Raw genomic sequence first — 21,562 nt, forward strand, 5'->3', positions numbered from 1 at the left:
CAGGTACAGGTAGATCCGCTCCTCAGAAGCTCTCCCGCTTGGCACTGATCTGTGAACAGATTCCCGTATTCGTTGCTGAATCCACCGATTGTGCTTTTCCGTCCCTGATGTTCCGATAAACCCGAGATAACCCGAGATCCTCTTCCTGTCTTGTAATCAGAACCGATCGACAGCCGTCACACACCATCGTCAGAACCTGCTGGTGTTATCTGCTCATCTCCGGGAGCCGAAGATGTGAGTGATGACGCCGGATGTTTACGCAAACGCGTTTTATCGTCTTGAGTAAGACCTCGGAGTTGTGCGTCATCACATGCAGATGCAACTATGCCCGAATCGACTGAATCGTACGTCAGGAATCAGAGGATTCACGTCCCACATATTTCAGGTGTATTACGTCTTGAATGAATCGGACGAATCGTGTGATTCGTTGTGTGTTGGATGAATCAAAAGAACTGCTTTTGGGATGAATCGGGCGAACCAAATTTTGTGTAAATAACGCAAATCTAATCAATCAGAAGAATCGCGTCTCGGGTGAATCGGACTAGACAAGTCGAATAAGCCACGTCTGTGGTTGAATCTGCTGAATCACATCTCAGGAATCAACTGAATCGCATCCTGATTCAGGTTAATAACAGGTGTGTTTCAGGTAAGCTGCGTCTCGGTTGAATCGGATTAATAAATCGGATTTTTCAGATGAACCAGGTCTTTGGTTGAATCAGCTGAGTCACATCGTAGGAATCAGTTGATTCCCATCATGATTCAGGTGAATAACAAGTGCGATTCAGGAAAACTGTGATTTGGATGAATCATGTCGGATGCTTTTGGGAGGAATTGAGTGAATCAAGTCTGATGAATCGGTCAGGTGAACCAATTCTTGTGTTAAATAAGGAGAATCTAATAAATCAAATGAATCAGACCAAGTCTGTGGTTGAATCAGTTGAAACGTACCGAATCGCATTCTGATTCAGGTGCATTACAGGTGTGATTCAGGTGAATCACGTCTTTTGAAGAATAGTGTTAAACGAGGAGTCGTGTTTCTGATGAATCGGTCTGTCTGTTAACCAAGTCTTCAACGAGTTTTAAATACGTATTAGATAATCTGACTATCAGATCAGATCCATCAGATGAGCCATGCCTGTTGTCGAATCAGCTGAGTCATATCTTTGGAATTGATTGAATCGTGCCCAAGATCAAGCGAATAACAGGTGAATTGTGCCAAGTGATGAGTCATGTTTCTGATGAATCAAATGAATCAAGTCTCTGAATCGGCTGAATCAGAATCAGATTTATCAGACGAGCCACTTCTCTGGTTTAATCTGCTGAATCATATCCTGGGAATCGACCAAGTCACGCCCTGAATATATCAGGTGAATTGTTATTTATCCTGGTTGAATCGGATGAATCACGAGCGGTATATCAGTAACCACATCAGCAGCTCAGACAGGTCCAGACCGGTCCAAACAGGTCCAAACAGCACATCATGTCCCAAAAGGCCGGTCAGGCTTCGCTCGTCTGGTGCTCGTCTCTTTCAGCTCTGCGTGATAAAAGACTGTTTGGACGGGCAGTAACGCGTAGCTGGGTGCAAGCTGTTCTTTCTCTCTCTCTCACACACACTCACACACACACACGCACACTCGTTAGATCTGATTTATCAAATGACTGCTTTCTTGACTTTCTGCTTTTGGAGAATGATTCAGATGAATCAAGTCTCTCATGAATCAGTTGATGTATTAAATAAAGTGAATCTAGTGTTAGATGAATCGGATTAATCGGATGAGGCAGGTTTCTGATGAATCATATCTCAGGAATCAATTGAAGCGCATCTCAATTCGGGTGAATTCTGACTTTGGTGAATCGTGTCGCATGAGTTGTGTTACTGATGAACGAGACAAACCTTTTTGGAGATGATTCAAGTGAATCAAGTCTCTGATGAATCAGTGTGTATCTAATAAATCGGATTAAACGGATGAGCCATGACTGTGGTGGAATCAGCCGAGTCGTATCTTGGAATCGGTTGATTCGCACCTTGATTTAAGTGAATTGTGACTTGAACGAATCGTGTCGTGTGAGTTGTGCTTCTGATGAACAAAACAAACTTTTTTTTGAGATGATTCAGATAAATCATGTCATAGATGAATCAAACTAATATGGCTCTATTGCTGAATCAGCTGAGTCACAGGACTCAAACGAGTCATGTTTCTGATGAATGAAACGAACCGATTTTAGGATGATTCATGAGTCGCTGACAATCGGGTGAATCAGTTCTTATAGTAAATAATGTCAATCTAGAAAATCATTAATTAATTAATAGATCAGATTAAATAGAGATGATCAATATTGATGGTGAATCAGGTGAGTCATATGTCAGGAAGCAATTGATTCGCATCTTGATTCAGGTGAATAACTGGTGCGATTCATGTGAATTATGACTCGGATGAATCATATCGAATGAGGAGTCTTGATCTGACTCCTCAGCGTGACATTGACAAAGTGACATTGCTTTTACGAGCTCCTTATACCATTTGCGGACGCATTTAGAAGCAGTCGTGCGTGAACACCGCCAGCGGTAAAACTTTTATTACAATCCTGCATGTTTTTATGATGCATGTGTCAGCCTTAACCTTTCACTTCAAGCTCCTGTTCCATGAGGGGCCAGGTAGTGTCGTCTGTACACTCGTCTGAATAACGGGGAATTTACAAGGTCGTCTGTGATGTCTTTATATTCCTTTGGAGAATAAAATGAGTCCTGAGGTGAAATAACATGCTGGAGGTTTGGAGGCTCTGGAGTTTGAGGCTCGGCGAGTTGATGGGAACCTGCCCAGGGTCTGTAGTTAGTCCTGAGGTTTGAAGTTTGTGATCTGCTTGTTCTTCTCTGGAGCGGTGTTTACGTTAAACACCGGCTTGAGGAGATGATCATCTCACCGCGTCCAGGCATCAGCGTTCTGCTCAGAGGAGCTCGGGTTTCTCTGCTCACTGCATGACGAGGTTATCGCGCTTCTCACAGATAATCTCTTTCCTTTGTTGTTGATTCTTGTTGCATTCGGTCCAGCTGCAACTTTTTGCGTCTCGAGTCATTTAGTCTCGCTCCGTTTGGTTCCTGCGTTTTCACGCTTCGCCTCATAGCTCTCTGGACTACACGCCCGGTTAGAAAACGGCAAGCAATCCGCCCAGATGTTCTGAATTTAGCGCCGCGCCCGTTCGGACCAGAGAGTAAACACGTTCCCGGGCGTTTTATACCTCTTATAAACAGTCCTGAAGACGTCTGTGAAACGTTGTTACAGCGTTACCGCCGGCTGAAGGAAGGCGCCGACTCTGGAGCCTCCTTCCGTAAACGTTACATCAACATCGCGTACAAGTTCTGACCAACCAGTATCGAGTATCAACAGCCTCTTGTTTGTGCTGGGTGCCATTACTTTCGAAGTGTCAGCAGAGTCCCAGCTCAGAGCCCCGACGTGTCCGTGATATTCGTCGTGTCGCACGTCCGCGTTTGGACAGCTCGGCGCGTGACTCACACGGGCCGCGCCACATGTCCAGTAGCACTCGGCGCTCGTGCCACGCTGCTGCGCGTCCCTATACGACGTGCGTGTTTAATCCCTCACCACTCTTCTGGTTTCTCAGAGAAGGTTCCGGAAGGGTTCGAGTCCCCAGCTGGAGGTTTAGTGTTTTATGTGTTTGACACGGAGACTCCGGTGACGGGGCATTAATATTTCCGTGTTCTCGCCGTTCCCGAGAGGCGTGACGATGTAAACTTGGCAGTCAGCCTTGAATTATTCACTTTAATAACATTTATTATTTCTGCAGTCTCTGACAGACGCCTGGAGACGTCCTCTGAGCAGAGAGTCCCCGTTCTGACGTTTATTAATCATTTATCCCGACATAAACGCACGCTCTGCTGAAATCATCCGCCAGCTGTTCCGCTTCAGGAGTCCCGGCCCTTGTGTTTCTGTGTCATAAACCTCTACCGTGGCGGCGTGTGAGAACAGGCGGCGTTTAAATGGAACCGTTTGAAGCGGTGGTGCTGTTTCACGCGTTCATTTGTTGTCGGAACGTCGCAGCTCCAGCGTTCCTGGACGGACCCTGATCCTGGGTTTCTGTCCGGGTTCTCTCCGTGTTCGTGTGGGGTTCCTCCGGGTCTTTGTATCGAACCGGTGTCCCGTTCCGGCTGTATTCCCACTTCCTGCATTCCCAGGACGAACTCTTCCCATCCCGGAGACGAACGAGTGAAGTTTCGATAGTTTTGTGGGAATGATGGAGCAGAACGTCTGCACGGGTTTAAACGACGCCGAGTTAAACCCGGGTTTTTGATGCTCGCTGAGGTCTTCTCCGCCTCATCGCCCGGCGCACCGACACGCCGCGTCCCCGAGGGCATGGAGGCACCCGAGCCTGAGTGAACTCCACTGAGCACGCACACGCTCGCTGTCCTGCGCTGCAGCACGTGTCTGGGGAGATCAGATGGAGATCTCTTGGATCTGGTTCAGTTCCTGCAGGGCTCCTCTGCCTGCCGAGGTCACTCCCGACGCGGGCGACTGAGTGTGTTCTTTTCACGTCTGATGCGTGCGGCTCTGACGGGAGCGCAGCTACAAATCGCAGGTTCGTATTAAAGCGCTCGACCTTATACGTGATCGTTTCTATAGTAACGGCTCATCCGCAGGGACTTTTTTTTTTTACGGAAGGAGTCTCCAGTGTCAGAGCTTCCTAATTCCATCTTGTCTTCTTGGAAATGTTTTGTTTGTAAGAAACTGTTTAAAATATATATATATATATAGAGGCTGTAAACCGTCTCCTAACTCCTACGTCCCTTCTTCACGAGTCGTGTGGGTCTCAGGCTCGTTGAGAACTGACAGAGAGACAGTTTTCTCTCTCTCTTTCTCTCACATCATGTCTCTCTCTCTCTCTCTCTCTCTCTCTCTCTCTCCCTCCCCACACCTGCAGTATCGACGCCTCGCCGGTTTTCCATTCTCTCAGCCCAAAGCATGATGTCCCCCCCCCCCCCCGTCTCCTCTCGTCCCTCCTTGTTTTAATAAGCCGATCACTCTGTTATTAGATTCTACTGATGCTGCTTCGTATTATTTCAGATATTTATATTATTTATATCCTACACCAATTTCCTTTTTTGGTTCAGTATGCACTTCATGTTCCAGAGTGTCCACATACACGGTCTTACTGTAATAACGTTCATCCTGTCTGTCTGTCCGTCTGTCTGTCTCTCAGGAAGGCTCAGGAGCAGAATAAGAAGGTGGTGGTAGCAGGATGTGTTCCTCAGGCTCAGCCCAGGATGGACTACCTGAAAGGCCTGAGCATTATAGGGGTAAGAATCATTCTTCAGGGTTTATCATCTAATCCGAGACTTTGTTAATCCAATGAGACGTGGTTTTGGTATGTGAACGAAAACAAATTATACAATAACGATTCCCGTGTAAATTAGAGGTTGGAAATGATCGCCATCGTCCGATTTCTCTGACAACTTTTCAGTATTCAGATATTAATCATAATTAGTACCGAGTCGCGCAAACTCCGCAATCCGATTGGCCGATTCAGATTAAGACAATATCCTGATTCCCCAGATTCCGACCCCCCCCTTCCGGAACATCCCTGTTTCAATAAAAGGAGATGGCTACGCGCGTGCTCGGCCCGTGAGGAATCATGGGTGCTTCCAGACCCTCGGGTATTAGGGCGACTCGGGCGTACTTACGACAACCGCGTATACAGGAATGTCCAGATGGAATCTGATGTTCATGTAAACATCTGGAGCGGAGCGTGGAAACATCCTGCAGCTGGATTTCGTTACAGTATCCCGATTTAAATCTTTCCTTTAAAGAATGTGCTCCTGAATCCTCAAGTACGATGAGTCCACGTGTACTCTGTGGGTTTTCGGTGGTGTTCTAATCACCCGTTTGTCCGCTGAGAACCGCAGCGAGGAGGCCACGCCCTCCTAACCGTTGGAGAAATCACCTTATGCAAATACACCCGGTGCTTTGCATACTCCGCCGAGCCCGTTGCGTCTCCCGAAGCCGGCGGAACTTTCCGGGAGACTTTTCTTCTCCGTCACAGAGCTGATCGGTGTGTTATACCATCCCAGTGTAAACAAACAAACCTCAAAAAAAGAAAAAAGCTTCAGAGCATCTGGCCTCAAATCCTCCGCCGGTGTCTCACTTCACACCACAATCCCTGCTTACTGCGTCTAATTACATTATTTATGCCGCGGCGTTTAGCGTCGCACGTCGGGTTTGGGTTTATTGGGCAGGAAAGCCGTTTAATTACTTCCAGCTCTGGTTAAAGAGGCGAACAGCACGGAATCGTCTAGAATTCTGTCTTAATTAAAGCGTCGTTAAACACGTTAAACAGGTGAGAAAGCGATTTCCCCGAACAACATAATTAAACCCTCACTCCTGACGTATTCGACGTGACGCGACACGGTGATCACACGCTCACCCGTGGTGTGTTAAACCAGAAAGGGATTTCACACGTGTGCAGCCTTCTGTTTGTACCCCGGGGAGACGGGGCAGGGTTGACGGGTATAACAGAACGATCGGGGAAGTTAGAAACAAACGATTTTTCGAGCGTTTTAAAATGTGCAAAAGCGACGAAGTCTCCTGGAAGCCGATTCACTCCGATCTTGAGTTCTGTATTCGTTGTTGTTGTTTGTTTCAGTTTGTTTAGGGGTGTGGTTAATTTTCGGCGGAGAAAATACCGCGATGTATAAACGAGCAGTTCTAATGAGAACGGTCGATCGGTTATTTTTAGAACAAAGATAGGTGGTGCTTTTGTTAAATTATTAATTATTTGTGATTTATTTATTTATTTATTTTTATTTTAAATAAACGGTGCCAATAATTATGGAGGACGTATTATTTTCTTTAACCCAGAGAAAGCCCCGGACCTTTGCCTCTCAGAAGAGAGGGATTATTCCGTAAATATCGACCGCTCGATCCTTTCTTGTCTGGAGAATTCATGAAGGACTCGACCCCCCCCCCCCCCCCCCCCACTCACCCCCCCCCCCCCCTCCCATTTTCTTTTCTTTCTGTTTGGGTTTTTAATGTCGCGAAAGCAAAGAAAAGAAGGACTTGCACCTTTTGTGAGCTAATTCATCACCCTGCTTTCGCGTCTCAATAATAGCCCGTCTCACCGGGTGCTGGGGGCAAGTGGGAAATTGAAATCCCTCTGTCACAGGGGCTCCAGTGGTGATTGTGGTGGCCTGAGACCCTCTTCATCCCCAGCAGGTTCGACCCACCTGCTCTGTTTGTCCCCCCTCGATTGAAGTGAAACGAGGGTGGTAAGTACAGTCCTGAAAAGAAAGAGCGATCGATCGGTGGAGGTGGAGGTTGAGATTGAGGTGGAGGTGGAGGTGGGAGGCTCTCGTCTTATCGGCCCAGTGCGTCCCGAATGGTCGGGGCAGCGCTGGCCAGGCGCAGGAGGACGCCTCCGGATCTCTGAAAGCCCTCCTGGTGAAGAGAACGACCGACAAAGCGTTTCTCCCGGAATCCAGACTCTCAGAAACGTCTCTGCGGATCTCCAGCCTCTGAGATGTTTCGGACCGACCCGTCTGTGTGTGTCCCCCGTCCCCGCCCCTCCTTTCACCGAATCTTCGACCAGTTCTTCCTGGCAGAATCCACGTGGTAAAATTGCCCCGCTGGTCGAGCGTTCAGAACGCACAGCGGTGCTCCGGGTCCTGCAGGGTCCCTGCCCCGAACGTTCTCTCCGCCCGCAATTACCGGCGTATCCATATGGATTTCTCCACTCGGTCACGCGTGCGAACGGCGGGAGCCCGGTGCCGCTCGCTGTCCGCGGGCAGCGGTAATTACCCCGCGGGTTGGAAAGAGCGGCGGGGTGAATGAGCGATTTAGCCGTAGGAGACGGAGCGCGGTCGTAGCGGCTCGGCCTGTGATGGGTTTCCTCGGACGGTGGGCTCCGGCGGTCCGTACGCAGAGACGAGCGCAGGCGAGCAGGACGGCGAGCAGGACGGCGAGCAGGACGGCGAGCAGGACGGCGAGCAGGACGGCGAGCAGGACGGCGCAGCGGCGAAGCACTTTACTGCGTCTCCCGTGTCTGTAAAATATCCTTGTAATGCTGAGTGGTGTTCAGCGCGCGCGTGACTGCTGCACATGAAGCCGCTCTCGGGCTCTCACTGATAACCTGCAGGTGATGATCAGTGGAGGGAATCGTTCACTCGGACTCCGCCGCCTTCAGGAAGCTGCAGATCTGATGCACCGAGATCCGATCTCTATCAGAGAGCGTATGCAGTCCAAGCACTCTCACACACACACACTCACGCAAGCGCACACACACACACACTCGCGCGCACACACACACACACACACACACACTCACTCTCTCTCTCTCTCTCTCTCACACACACACACACTCTCTCTCACACACACACTCACTCACTCTCACACACACTCTCTCTCACACACACACTCACTCACTCTCACACACACTCACTCTCACACACACACTCACTCACTCTCACACACACTCACTCTCTCACACACACTCACACTCTCTCACACACACTCACACTCTCTCACACACACTCACCCTCTCTCACACACACACACACACACACACACTCACTCACTCACTCTCACACACACTCACTCTCTCTCTCTCACACACACTCACTCCCTCTCACATACACACACACTCTCTCTCTCACACATACACACACACTCTCACACACACACTCTTTCACTCACTCTCTCACTCTCTCCCTCTCTCTCTCTCTCACACACACACACTCTCACACTCTCTCTCACACACACTCTCTCCCTCACTCACTCTCACTCACACACACACACTCTCTCTCTCTCTCACAGCAATAAGAATTGAAAAGCTGCACCAAGCAACTCTTATTTATTACAATTTAGAATGATTAGAAATCTATAAATCGTCTCATGCTTTTTTCCCTTTTCTTTCTTTTTTTTTTAAATATGGATTTTGTGATATTTTTTAAAGTAAATTTTAATTAATTTCTTTATTTTTTAGTAAATAAATGTCATTACACACTGACTGGAAGCAGCTGGTGTGGCGTTAAATGTTTTTGTCTGTGAAATATACAGCTGGAATTAAAATGTCATTGTGTTAGACGTGAAAGCATCTTCAGATCATTTTATTTGTGAAAGCTTGTAGATCATCGTACGATATTTCTGTCGAGTCGCCCAGTCGTACTCCTCGTGTTAGGGTGAAGGTGCGCTAACGTTGCCTTGCTGCTAGCGTAGCACGAGGACATTAGCATCGTTGTAGATAAACGACACGGTTTCAGAGTTAAACGTTACGAGATGAGGAATTCTTCGTATTAACAGATTCACAGAAGGATCTGGGCTGGAGCTAAACATCTGGAAATGCCGTAACTCTACTACGAGCTAAATCAATCGTATACAAGCCACGCCCACAAGTCACACCCATAGCGGGTCGCTTCGCACCCACACGCTTACATAGGACCTAAACTCTGGGATCAATATTACGTTACCATGACCACAGGACGCGTGAAGTAGCTACCGCTAGTACGTCCGGTTTTACGTCCAGAGCGACATCCTCACGCTAGCGTATCTTTTTCCTCTTCTTCATCTCCGTCCAGGTCCAGCAGATCGATCGTGTGGTGGAGGTGGTGGATGAAGCGGTGAAAGGTGAGTGTAATCCCTCAGCTCATCTTCGACTTGACGCAGATCGATCTGACCTGTTAGCGTCTGTCAGGCTAATCTATAGACGGTACAAGATCTTCCCTCTTTAGAGTTCCTGGATTGTCCTTCATAAGGAACTCATTCAGACTTTGGAGAACATGTTTTCATATCAGGAACTTAGTTGTTTGGAACCTTTAAACAACCTGTGAAGAGCCTTTTTTTCCCTTCTCTCTTTTCCTGCCTTTTAATCAGCGCTAATCTGCATTACCCATGATTCCCTGGGAAACCGGGCTGGTTTACAAACGTAACGTTGAAGCGATTTTGTAAAGGAGTGAAGTTTAAGGTTACTTCTACGTAACTTGTAGATGGGGTTCAAATCTGGGAGTCTTTTTAAATTGAATCGATTCAGCTGAACGATTCATATTCAGGTTCTGATTCATTTAATGATTCATTTAACGACTGACTGGCTAAACATGCCTAGTAATCATTTTTAGTAATTCAATTGTTGTTAGTTTTAATATGTTTGAGTATCAGGATTCAAAACAAAACAAAAACAACCAACAAACCATTTTTTAAATGTTTATTTGTTGCACTGATTCACTTGCATTGTGAAGATGAATCAAATAAATATATTTTTAAATAGAATCGCTTTCCAAAGTGCGTTCTGGAAACATATAGGCCTCTATTTATTTGTTTGTTCGTTATAAAACATGAAAATAAACCTAACTTGTGTAATTGATTCACTCTGTTATCGTTCAGTGTGTGAGTCATTTAGTTCATGACTCATTCAGTGATTCGTTTGTTCATTCACAATATATTGTAGGTTCAGTTGATTTTTCTCAGCCGATTATAGGCTTTGTGGATAAGTAAACCCCGCCGCTGTACGGCTGTTGGCTCACGCTGACGTCAGTCGGTCTTTGTTCTATCAGCGATGAGTGAACGATTCAGATTTGTTTAAAAAAATAAAAAGTGATTCATCAAAAAAAAGAAAGAGATTGACTCATCTGCAAACCTCCAGCATAATATATTCGTTTGATTTTATTCAGTCTTCTGTCGGGCTTCAGCTGAGTGTGGCGATGATTCCTGTCACATGACAATTTGTCGTTTCTTGCTAACCGCTAATTAGCAGGCTAAAGTTGTCTTGTAGTGTTTTTTTTCCCTTTTTTTCGTGACTGTATTTCATGAAATTCCTCCTTTGCATTTCTTCTCTTTCCTTGTCACTTCTACACACACACACACACACACACACACTCACACACGCACGCACGCGCGCAGAGGATCCGTGACTTTTAACAGAACTAGCGAATTGGAAAATGACTCTCTACACATGTGTTTTTTTCAAACACGCTGCTATTTGCATGTAGATGGGCTGCGTGAATAATTTAGGAGCCGTTATTAGTTCACGGAGAGCAAGTCTGAATGCGGAGGGCGTAATTAAATTCGCCTCACCATAAACGCAGAGCGATTGGATGCGAGCGTGAACTCCCGACTCTCTCGTTATGGGTTTTATCTAGAATCAGACGCTTTATTAGGGAAAAAACCCCCAGAAGAGCCTCGGTGCAGGAAGTCACGGCACAGAGGTCACAGAGGATCGAGAAAAGACCAAATGGATCACTCAAAGTAATTACTGGTGTCTTAAAATATATTTATTTAAAAAAAAACATAACAAACATCACTTTTTATCACATTTCGAAGTGTGTGGAGGTGTTTTACAGGTGTATAGAGGTCTGGAAGAGGTGGATAGAGGTGTGGTAGAGGGGTATAGAGGTTTGTAGAGGTGTAAAGAGGTTTGTTGAGGTGTGTAGAGGTGTATAGAGGTGTATAGAGGTGTATAGAGGTGTGTAGAGGTGTGGTAGAGGTGTGTAGAGGTGTGTAGAGGTGTATAGAGGTGTATAGAGGTGTATAGAGGTGTGTAGAGGTGTGGTAGAGGTGTGTAGAGGTGTGTAGAGGTGTATAGAGGTTTGTAGAGGTGTGTAGAGGTGTATAGAGGTTTGTAGAGGTGTATAGAGGTGTTGTAGAGGTTTATAGAGGTTTGTAGAGGTGTGTATAGGTTTGTAGAGGTGTTGTAGAGGTTTGTAGAGGTGTGTATAGGTTTGTAGAGGTGTATAGAGGTTTGTAGAGGTGTATAGAGGTGTGTAGAGGTGTATAAAGGTGTATAGAGGTTTGTAGAGGTGTATAAAGGTGTATAGAGGTGTGTAGAGGTTTGTGGAGGTGTGTAGAGGTGTATAGAGGTTTGTGGAGGTGTGTAGAGGTGTATAGAGGTTTGTAGAGGTGTATAGAGGTGTTGTAGAGGTGTGTAGAGGTGTATAGAGGTTTGTAGAGGTGTATAAAGGTGTATAGAGGTGTGTAGAGTTGTATAGAGGTTTGTAGAGGTGTATAGAGGTTTGTAGAGGTGTATAGAGGTGTATAGAGGTTTGTAGAGGTGTGTAGAGGTGTGTAGAGGTGTATAGAGGTTTGTAGAGGTGTATAGAGGTTTGTAGAGGTGTATAGAGGTGTTGTAGAGATGTGTAGAGGTTTATAGAGGTTTGTAGAGGTGTATAGAGGTGTTGTAGAGGTGTATAGAGGTTTGTAGAGGTGTATAGAGGTTTGTAGAGGTGTGTAGAGGTGTATAGAGGTTTGTAGAGGTGTGTAGCATTGTATAGAGGTTTGTAGAGGTGTATAGAGGTTTGTAGAGGTGTATAGAGGTTTGTAGAGGTGTATAGAGGTGTGTAGAGGTTTGTAGAGGTGTGTAGAGGTGTACAGAGGTGTATAGAGGTGTGTAGAGGTGTATAGAGGTTTGTAGAGGTGTATAGAGGTTTGTAGAGGTGTGCAGAGGTTTGTAGAGGTGTATAGAGGTTTGTAGAGGTGTATAGAGGTGTACAGAGGTTTGTAGAGGTGTATAGAGGTTTGTAGAGGTGTATAGAGGTGTGTAGAGGTGTACAGAGGTTTGTAGAGGTGTACAGAGGTGTGTAGAGGTGTATAGAGGTGTGTAGAGGTTTGTAGAGGTGTATAGAGGTTTGTAGAGGTGTACAGAGGTGTATAGAGGTGTGTAGAGGTTTGTAGAGGTGTACAGAGGTGTGTAGAGGTGTACAGAGGTGTATAGAGGTTTGTAGAGGTGTACAGAGGTGTGTAGAGGTGTGTAGAGGTGTGTAGAGGTGTGTAGAGGTGTGTAGAGGTTTGTAGAGGTGTACAGAGGTGTGTAGAGGTTTGTAGAGGTGTACAGAGGTGTGTAGAGGTGTACAGAGGTGTATAGAGGTTTGTAGAGGTGTACAGAGGTGTGTAGAGGTGTACAGAGGTGTGTAGAGGTGTACAGAGGTGTGTAGAGGTTTGTAGAGGTGTGTAGAGGTGTGTAGAGGTGTACAGAGGTTTGTTTAGGTGTATAGAAGTGTGTAGAGGTGTATAGAGGTGTATAGAGGTGTATAGAGGTGTGTAGAGGTTTGTAGAGGTGTGTAGAGGTGTACAGAGGTTTGTTTAGGTGTATAGAAGTGTGTAGAGGTGTGTAGAGGTGTATAGAGGTGTATAGAGGTGTGTAGAGGTGTACAGAGGTGTACAGAGGTGTGTAGAGGTGTGTAGAGGTGTATAGAGGTTTGTAGAGGTGTGCAGAGGTTTGTAGAGGTGTGTAGAGGTTTGTAGAGGTTTGTAGAGGTGTACAGAGGTTTGTTTAGGTGTATAGAAGTGTGATAGAGGTGTATAGAGGTGTGTAGAGGTGTATAGAGGTGTGTAGAGGTGTATAGAGGTGTGTAGAGGTGTACAGAGGTGTATAGAGGTGTGTAGAGGTGTGTAGAGGTGTATAGAGGTTTGTTGAGGTGTGATAGGTGTATAGAGGTGTGTAGAGGTGTGTAGAGGTGTATAGAAGTGTGTAGAGGTGTATAGAGGTGTGTAGAGGTGTACAGAGGTGTATAGAGGTGTATAGAGGTGTGTAGAGGTGTATAGAGGTGTACAGAGGTTTGTTGAGGTGTGATAGGTGTATAGAAGTGTGATAGTTTGTAGAGGTGTGTAGAGGTGTGTAGAGGTGTGTAGAGGTGTGTAGAAGTGTGTAGAGGTGTGTAGAGGTGTGTAGAGGTGTGTAGAGGTGTGTAGAGGTGTATAGAGGTTTGTAGAGGTGTGTAGAGGTGTGTAGAGGTGTGTAGAGGTGTATAGAGGTGTGTAGAGGTGTACAGAGGTGTGTAGAGGTGTGTAGAGGTTTGTAGAGGTGTACAGAGGTTTGTTGAGGTGTGATAGGTGTATAGAAGTGTGATAGTTTGTAGAGGTGTGTAGAGGTGTATAGAAGTGTGTAGAGGTGTACAGAGGTTTGTTGAGGTGTGATAGGTGTATAGAAGTGTGATAGTTTGTAGAGGTGTATAGAGGTTTGTAGAGGTGTATAGAGGTGTGTAGAAGTGTGGTGGAGGTGTATAGAGGTGTATAGAGGTTTGTAGAGGTGTGTAGAGGTGTATAGAAGTGTGTAGAGGTGTGTAGAGGTGTGATAGGTGTATAGAAGTGTGATAGTTTGTAGAGGTGTTTATTGGGTTTGAACGGAACCCTTGCGTGTTCTCCTCCTCGGTGCGGTTCTTCAGTCCAGCGAGAACGCGGAAATCAGGCTTCTGTTTGAACTGCGTGAATCTGCGTGAACATGGAGCGGTGTTCAGTCCACTCGCCTCTCAGACAGGGTTCTGCTGTGCGCTGTGTGTAATTGTGTCCAAATCAAACAGCGAACTTTCCCGTTGATCGGGACTCGAGGTGTGAACGTGCACATAAAGTAGCTGACGTGGAAGAGGTTCTTCGGTGTGTGGAGGTTCTTACACGGGGTTTTAGAGGGATTTGAATGAAAGCTTTGGTTCTTGTTCAGCACAGCAGCTCCTTTTCACCAGTACCGTGTTTTTCACACAGTAAAACACGAGCAGTGACGTCACGCCGGGCTAGAGGGGGTCGCTGTTAACAGATGCAGTGCAGTAGCACACCTCTGTGATGCCAAGGTTCTGTGCTATGCTAACATCGCGTGTGTGTGTGTGTGTGTGTGTGTGTGTGTGTGTGTGTGTGTGTGTGTGTGTGTGTGTGTGGTGAAGGTCACTCTGTACGTCTACTGGGTCCGAAGAAGGATAATGGCAAGCGGCTTGGCGGCGCTCGATTGGATTTGCCGAAGATTAGGAAGAACCCGCTGATTGAAATCATTTCCATCAATACAGGGTGAGAGTTTTTCTTCTTCTTTCTTTCTTTCTTTCTTTCTTTCTTTTTTTTTTTCATTTCATTTGTTTAAATTGCAAATGGTGCCATTTTCCAGCATTCCCTGCAGCGTAATTTAAGTCCTAATGGGCCTTTGATTGTGTGTGTGTGTGTGTGTGTGTGTGTGTGTGTGTGAGGGGGATGTATACTGAGATTGACGAATTGATTTCTCATGCGTATTGCCACTTAAAGAAAGAAAGAAGGAAAGAATTTGACTTTAAAGCCTCGGGGAATAATTGGCATGTAGGAAGCGGAATAAATTGTTGGTGATTTAGAATTCCTCCCTGGCCATGTAAAGGGGGCGGGGCTACCCTTTGATGACATTTGCATAAACCCCGCCTTGATTTGTAACTCAAATGGGTTTCTACGTTCCACTGTTTGAGTGACCTCGCAGCCTGGAGACAGAAGGCTGTCAATCAATGGTGTTCTTTAGTATATTAGGCCACGCCCATGAGGAGAATCCTCAGATCAGGGAGTTTTGTGTTTCTTTTTGTAACAGTTCTGCATTATTCTGATTCGAAGTTTTCCAGATGTTTAACAGAGCGCTTAAGTTGAGTCTCACACGTGAGAAAATTCGATCTAGCGAGCCGGTTTCTTCTGGACCGCTCCAAACCCGACACTACCAGGAAAACAAGGCGGACTGCTGCACAGCTTGCGCGAACGGATACTTAACGCGTGAGCGTAAAAACGCACGGAAGATTTACGGAACGGAATCGGACGCTTTGTTTCAGGTACCGATTGTAAACGGACGCTGTTTTGACCGAGGAAACCATTAGCCAGGGCTGGGTGATGTTCTAGAAGCTTACGTTTTTAGTCTAGAAAAATGTAAGAGAGTTCCGAATCAGCGCTGGTGAAGCCTCGACTGAGGATGACGTGGAAATGGAAAGCTGGACTGGGTTCTCCTGAAGTAATCCCAACAGTATCTTCAGGGGTGTATAGCGGGACCGTTTCTTTTTAGACCACAAAGCCTTCCTGGAAAGGACAGAGAAGGAAAGCAGAAATAAACCAGACTCGAATGAAGAATACGAACCGGAGCAGGTGCTGGGTTCTCCTCAGGAGGCCAGTGTAGACACCTCACAGCTTCCCCCTGAAGCCCATCTGCAGGTCCCCTGGTGCTAAATTAGACACCACAATCGAAAAATCACTTGATGCTCATCTCAGACTTGGAGCTGGATGACCTGCTGTGATCAGAGTGTGTAACAAACACACACACACACACACACACACACACACACAAGACAAAGCCACTCACCCACCCAGCAGGCTCCCAATAATAAAACTCCTCGTCAAAACGTCTCATCTGGAGTCCGAGGCTGAACCCTGAACTCGCTCTGAAAGCCGGAGAGACCTCCGGGGACGAGGACTCGCAGATATGAGAAAGCATTTAAAAAGGACAGGGCGAGAGTACACACACACACACACACACACACACACACACACACGGCGGAGCGTAAACAAGGTTTATTTCATGGGCAGTGGTGTGTGGAATGTGCCAGACGAGATGTGACCTGATGTGAAATGAGATGAAATGAGGGGCTGGAGATGGACCGGACTCCGAGTGAGGGCCACGGCCTGAGCAGGGAACTTCACACCGAATGACACGTGCCAGCGGGACGACGTTGACGACGTGGAGACGCTGTCACGCGGACGCTGTCACGCGGACGCTGCAGCCCGCTGTGTGCTGAATATTTAGCGACAGTTCGGGGTCAGAGCTTACAGCTGTAGAGGAATGCAGCGTAACTCCTCAGTGCTGATAGAAACGCTGTTTACATAAAACACCACCGAAACACCACCGAAACACCACCGAAACACCTACCTGCTACCGTCACCACCTGGGTTACTTCACTACACCTGCACCGACATCGTACCTGCGCTTTCTCTCTCTCTCACTCTCACTCTCACTCTCACACACTCTCTCTCTCTCTCACACTCTCTCACACTCTCATACACTCTCTCTCTCTCTCTCTCACACACTCTCTCTCTCACTCTCTCACACTCTCTCTCTCTCTCGCTCTCTCACACTCTCTCTCTCTCACTCTCTCACACTCTCTCTCTCTCTCACTCGCTCTCACTCTCACACTCTCACTCTCTCACTCTCTCTCTCACACACTTTCTCTCTCTCTCACACTCTCTCACTCTCACTCTCACACTCTCACACACTCTCTCTCTCACTCTCTCTCACACTCTCTCTCTCTCACTCACTCTCACGCTCTCACTCTCACACTCTCTCTCACACACTTTCTCTCTCTCACACTCTCTCACTCTCTCGCTCTCACTCTCACACTCTCACACACTCTCTCTCTCACTCTCTCTCTCTCACCCACTCACACTCTCTCTCTCTCTCTCTCTCACACACACACTTTCTCTCTCTCTCTCACACTCTCTCTCTCTCACTCACACTCTCTCTCACTCACACTCTCTCTCTCACTCTCTCTCATACACTCTCTCTCACTCTCTCTCTCTCACTCACTCTCTCACACACTTTCTCTCACTCTCTCTCATACACTTTCTCTCTCTCTCTCTCTCTCTCACTCTCTCTCTCACTCTCACACTCTCACTCTCACACACTCTCTCACTCTCTCTCTCACACACTTTCTCTCACTCTCTCACTCTCTCTCATACACTTTCTCTCTCTCTCACTCTCTCTCTCACTCTGTCTCACACACTTTCTCTCTCTCTCTCACCCACTCACACTCTCTCTCTCTCTCACACACTTTCTCCCTCTCTCTCTCTCTCTCTGTCTCTCTGAGGCCCATTTCACTATTTTGCTTCTGTTTCTGAAGCTATATTTATACATAATTTTTTTTTAACACAACTGCTTGACGAATTCCCAACCCCCCCCCCACCCCCCAACCCCCCCCCCCCCCCCCCCCCCCCCGCGCCCACTCACCCCCTGCCGCGTAATTAAAAACTCCTCTCAAAGCATCGCTTAGAGACAAACGAGATGAAGACGGAGACGCCACGAGACTTGCGCACGTATTCGAGCAGCAAAGCCGTGCTGTTCTGGGAGCTATTTTGGAAGAGTGTGTGTGTGTGTGTGTGTGTGTGTGTGTGTGTGTGTGTGTGTGTGTTATGCCTCTCCCGGGTCTTTGCAGCCAGATTAAGTTTCTGTAAGTTATAATTTGCATCGATGCACAGGAGAGCAGGTTTCTTCCCCTCTTTTAGAAGGTCACTAATTATCTCTGCGCTAATCTGTGCGTGAGAAGCGTCTCTGCAGGACGGGTTGGATTGATGTCAGGTCCCTCATCCTTCTTCTCCTTTTCTTCTTCTGTTCTTCAGCCGTTTCTCACCACCGACGGGGTTTCCAGGGAGAGTGAGTAGTTTATACGAGCGCGTGCCGTATGCCCGGTTCTTGCACCGCGGAGGCTAGTCGAGTCTGTGGTGTTTCAGTGAGTAAAAAACCCCGTTGTTGATGGATTGCTGTGGTAGAAGCGGAATGAAATGCCTCGTCACGGTTTCTACGGTTACGTACGAAGCAGTGCGAGAATCCGCCTCGTCTGTCATCCGGGGAATAACCACTCCGTCTTGTTTTTACTGATAACGGCGGCGGAGTTTATCATCAGAGGCAATTATTATTTGGACCTGAAGTCCTTTAATCAGTTGGATCCGTGCTCTGAAGCTGACTGCAGGCTAGCAGCGATAATTAGCGTCCCCCGTCTGACATTCCAGGTTTCTCCGACTCCGACTCCGCTGTGCTCTCGGGCCCGGAAACTCCCGCGCCGTAATTGCCGGGGAAATTAAAATTACAAAGTGCGCACGTTTCATTTCGCTTTTAAACCTGTGCTAATGATTTCTCTTCCCTTTCCGTCCTCTCCGCTCTTCCCCTGAAACGGCTCCTTTCTTTCTTTTCTTTTCCATTCGCTCTTTTCAGCCCGATTTTTTCCCGACCCCGTTCCTGTCCTCCGTTATATATTTAGCGTCGCGTCCCCGCGCCTCGAAACCGCTATCAAAACCCCGTCCGCTTTGTGTCGCGTCCCAGCGCTAAGAGCAGCGGGGACGTTGTGATCGGGCTGTGATTTTTATTAGCGTCTCAGATGAAGGTACGGTTTTCATCCTCGGCGGGAGAACAGCTTGTTCTTTTGATGTCCGAAGAGACGGAAAGCGAGCGGCGGGAAAATAACTTCTCGGACGCCGTGGAAGGAGGCGCCTGATAAGAGCTCTGATCGTATACTTCTGGGACTGGAGACTCCTTCCGTGAATGTTAAGTAGACGTGTGGTTTGCAGCTGCTTCCGACCAATCGGAATGCGGCGACGTGACGGACGTCCGCGTGTCGAACCCGTCGGGCAGTCTTTGTACGTGGACGAACGCGATGAGATGTTTTCACTCGATAGCGTCTCTCACCAACACGTGCCCTTTCTCTCGCTCGGCCCGGCGTCCTCGTGGGAGTCCAGGTGCACCATGATCCTCTCGTCGCCGCTTAATTCATCATCACGCGTAAACTCGGTTAGGGATAATTCATCCGAGCCTTTCATTACTCACCTCATAGAAAATCAATAGCCTCAATTAAATCTCCCGCAGAAGTGCCGCTCTTAACAAAGTTACATCACCTTTCATTTATGAACGGCCGGAGAGAGAGAGAGAGAGAGAGAGAGAGAGAGAGAGAGAGAGAGAGAGAGAGAACACGTGCAGGAAGTGCCGGGGGAGGAGAGTGAGAGAGTGAGTGAGTGTGTTTGAGAGAGATCTTGGTTATCTTTGTTAACAAGAATAAGACGTTCGTGTTCATGACCTGCACGTTGAAGTGCTTAAAGAACCTTTTTTATGATAATCTTCCTGACCTGCAGTGCGTAAAGCATCACCAGACCGTGAGCTGGATCTCCCGAGCGTGAGCGGTCCACCATACACAGCTTCTCGCACGCTAGCGCGGAAGTCCTGCTCAGACCGTATTCGCAACCTTCTAGTTCTTCTGTATGCATGCCGGTACTCCCCCTCGACCTCGCCCATCTGCAGATTACTGATGGTTTCCCCTTCCTTGCTTGCCACAGAGCAGCTCCTTTTGAAAACGTCACGAGACGGTCTGTCCGGAGATCCCGCGGAGCCAAACCCGAGACTTCCCGTAGAGAAGCTAGCGTTTCCTCCGTCCTTCGTCGGGTCAGTACTTTGCTGATCTGGCGTTCTGGACGGTCTGCAGTGGACGTCGGACTCCTCGTGAGCGGAGGTCGAGTCCGAGCCGGAGAAGATCCATTGTTTTGTTTTGTTGTTGCCGTACCTTTGGGAACGAATCCCTCGGACAGTGAAATCACTCAGGAAGCAGGAGACCCTCCAGGGGACCCGGAAGACCAAGAAGGATGATTATGGGGCAATACATCAGCACTCGGTGAACCCAGACAGCTGGGAGCATTAAAGCTCCACCTCAGCAGCGAGGCAGGAAAGAAAAACACGCAGTACAGCTGTGTTTCAAACACAAAAAAGAATCCAACACATTGTCTGCCAGATCGCATAATTAACATCGCAACGCCTCCGGTAAATATTTAATCCACACACCTCCCCCTCCCAGACCGAGGATGAAAACGCCCGGTCTCCCGGGGTAACGTCGTCTCGTCTGGAACCTCACCATCAATCCAAAACGTCACAGCTACTTTACTTCCTCCTCGCTGATCAAGCTCCTCATCAGCCGTGCCCGAACATCCACCGCCTCATTAGAGAGTCTAATTTCCCGTAGTGTGGCGCGTGACGAGCGCCGTGTCGACAGAGGGGAAGACCGAGGCTCAGACGCACGCAGACAACCAGGAACGGCGTGATCTCCGAGAGCGACCGCCTCGCGCCGATCCGGGGCTGTTCGTTTACGTCCGTGTAGCCGCTCGCGGGTTGAGGAGAGTATCACGCGGCACATAAACGCGCCGAACGGGCCGTCGGGACGATCCGTGGCGGAGCGGGATAAGCGCGACATCGTCTAGTCGCCAGGAGCACTGAAAACTCGCCACGTCCGAGTCGGAAGAATTCCCACGAGATTCGCCAGCGTTCGATGGTGTCCGCACGTCGATCGCTGTAAATAAATAAATAACTTACCGAGCACGCTCACATGCGAGCTTTAGATTTAGCCACGCCTACAAAAGTCCATAAAAGGCTAAGAGCGCTGAAAATTACAAAATGGCGACTAAACATTTCACACGTAAGGCGCTAAATAGGAAAACCTTTCTTTTTGTTGTTAGGATGTGGAATGCTAGGTGTAAATAAGCGTTGAAGCTTTTATTTACTTATTTATATATTTGAGTTATTATTTGTTTATCTGTGTTTATAGTGCGCGTTCTGCTTCCGTCGGTTTGTTTATGTCGTTCACCTTGCTGTCTGCTGTATGCAGTGAAATCCGTCTACTCTCGTCCCTTTTAAAGGGTGCCGTTACTTTCGTGCGATTGGAACGGCTGGTCTTACTCGTCGTGAATTACGGATCTGTTTAAGAGTCGTGTTCGTTAGATTGAGGCGAATAAAACACGTGACGTGAAGATTCACGACCGGTTCCGGTGTGTCTGATGAACGAGGTCCGATGTCACAGCTGCGGTCGGGAAGCGGAGTTTCGGAGGAGTTTGTCAGCGCTTCTTACTTCTGCTCGCGTAGGTGCGATGATCAAACCCGTTAGCATGCGTCATCGTGACAGAGCCATGTACCGTCGCCAGATTCGCTCGGGGGATGGGGGGGGGTTGTTTTCGTCGGTCTTTATTTCCCTCTCGCTGGGATCGGGCCAGTCGAGCACGCCGTGCTTCCAATCAGCTGTGTACGGCCTTTAGCCAAGCGCGGGTTGTCAGGCATGAAATAGGAGCCAACAGGC

At 47.7% G+C, this 21,562-nt stretch overlaps 1 protein-coding gene across 1 annotated transcript in view; it reads left to right on the plus strand.

The window, feature by feature from the left end:
- cdkal1 (CDK5 regulatory subunit associated protein 1-like 1) overlaps nucleotides 1–21,562 on the plus strand; it is a 214,459-nt gene that overhangs the window by 67,352 nt on the left and 125,545 nt on the right. Inside the window, exons 5-7 of the mRNA XM_017464881.2 lie at nucleotides 5,212–5,308; nucleotides 9,578–9,626; nucleotides 14,642–14,762. Of these exons, the coding sequence (XP_017320370.1) occupies nucleotides 5,212–5,308; nucleotides 9,578–9,626; nucleotides 14,642–14,762 (267 nt within the window). The remainder of the gene's footprint in view (nucleotides 1–5,211; nucleotides 5,309–9,577; nucleotides 9,627–14,641; nucleotides 14,763–21,562) is intronic.

This window comes from Ictalurus punctatus, chromosome 1 (genome assembly GCF_001660625.3).
Source record: "Ictalurus punctatus breed USDA103 chromosome 1, Coco_2.0, whole genome shotgun sequence".
In the NCBI taxonomy this organism is placed as follows: Eukaryota; Metazoa; Chordata; class Actinopteri; order Siluriformes; family Ictaluridae; genus Ictalurus; species Ictalurus punctatus.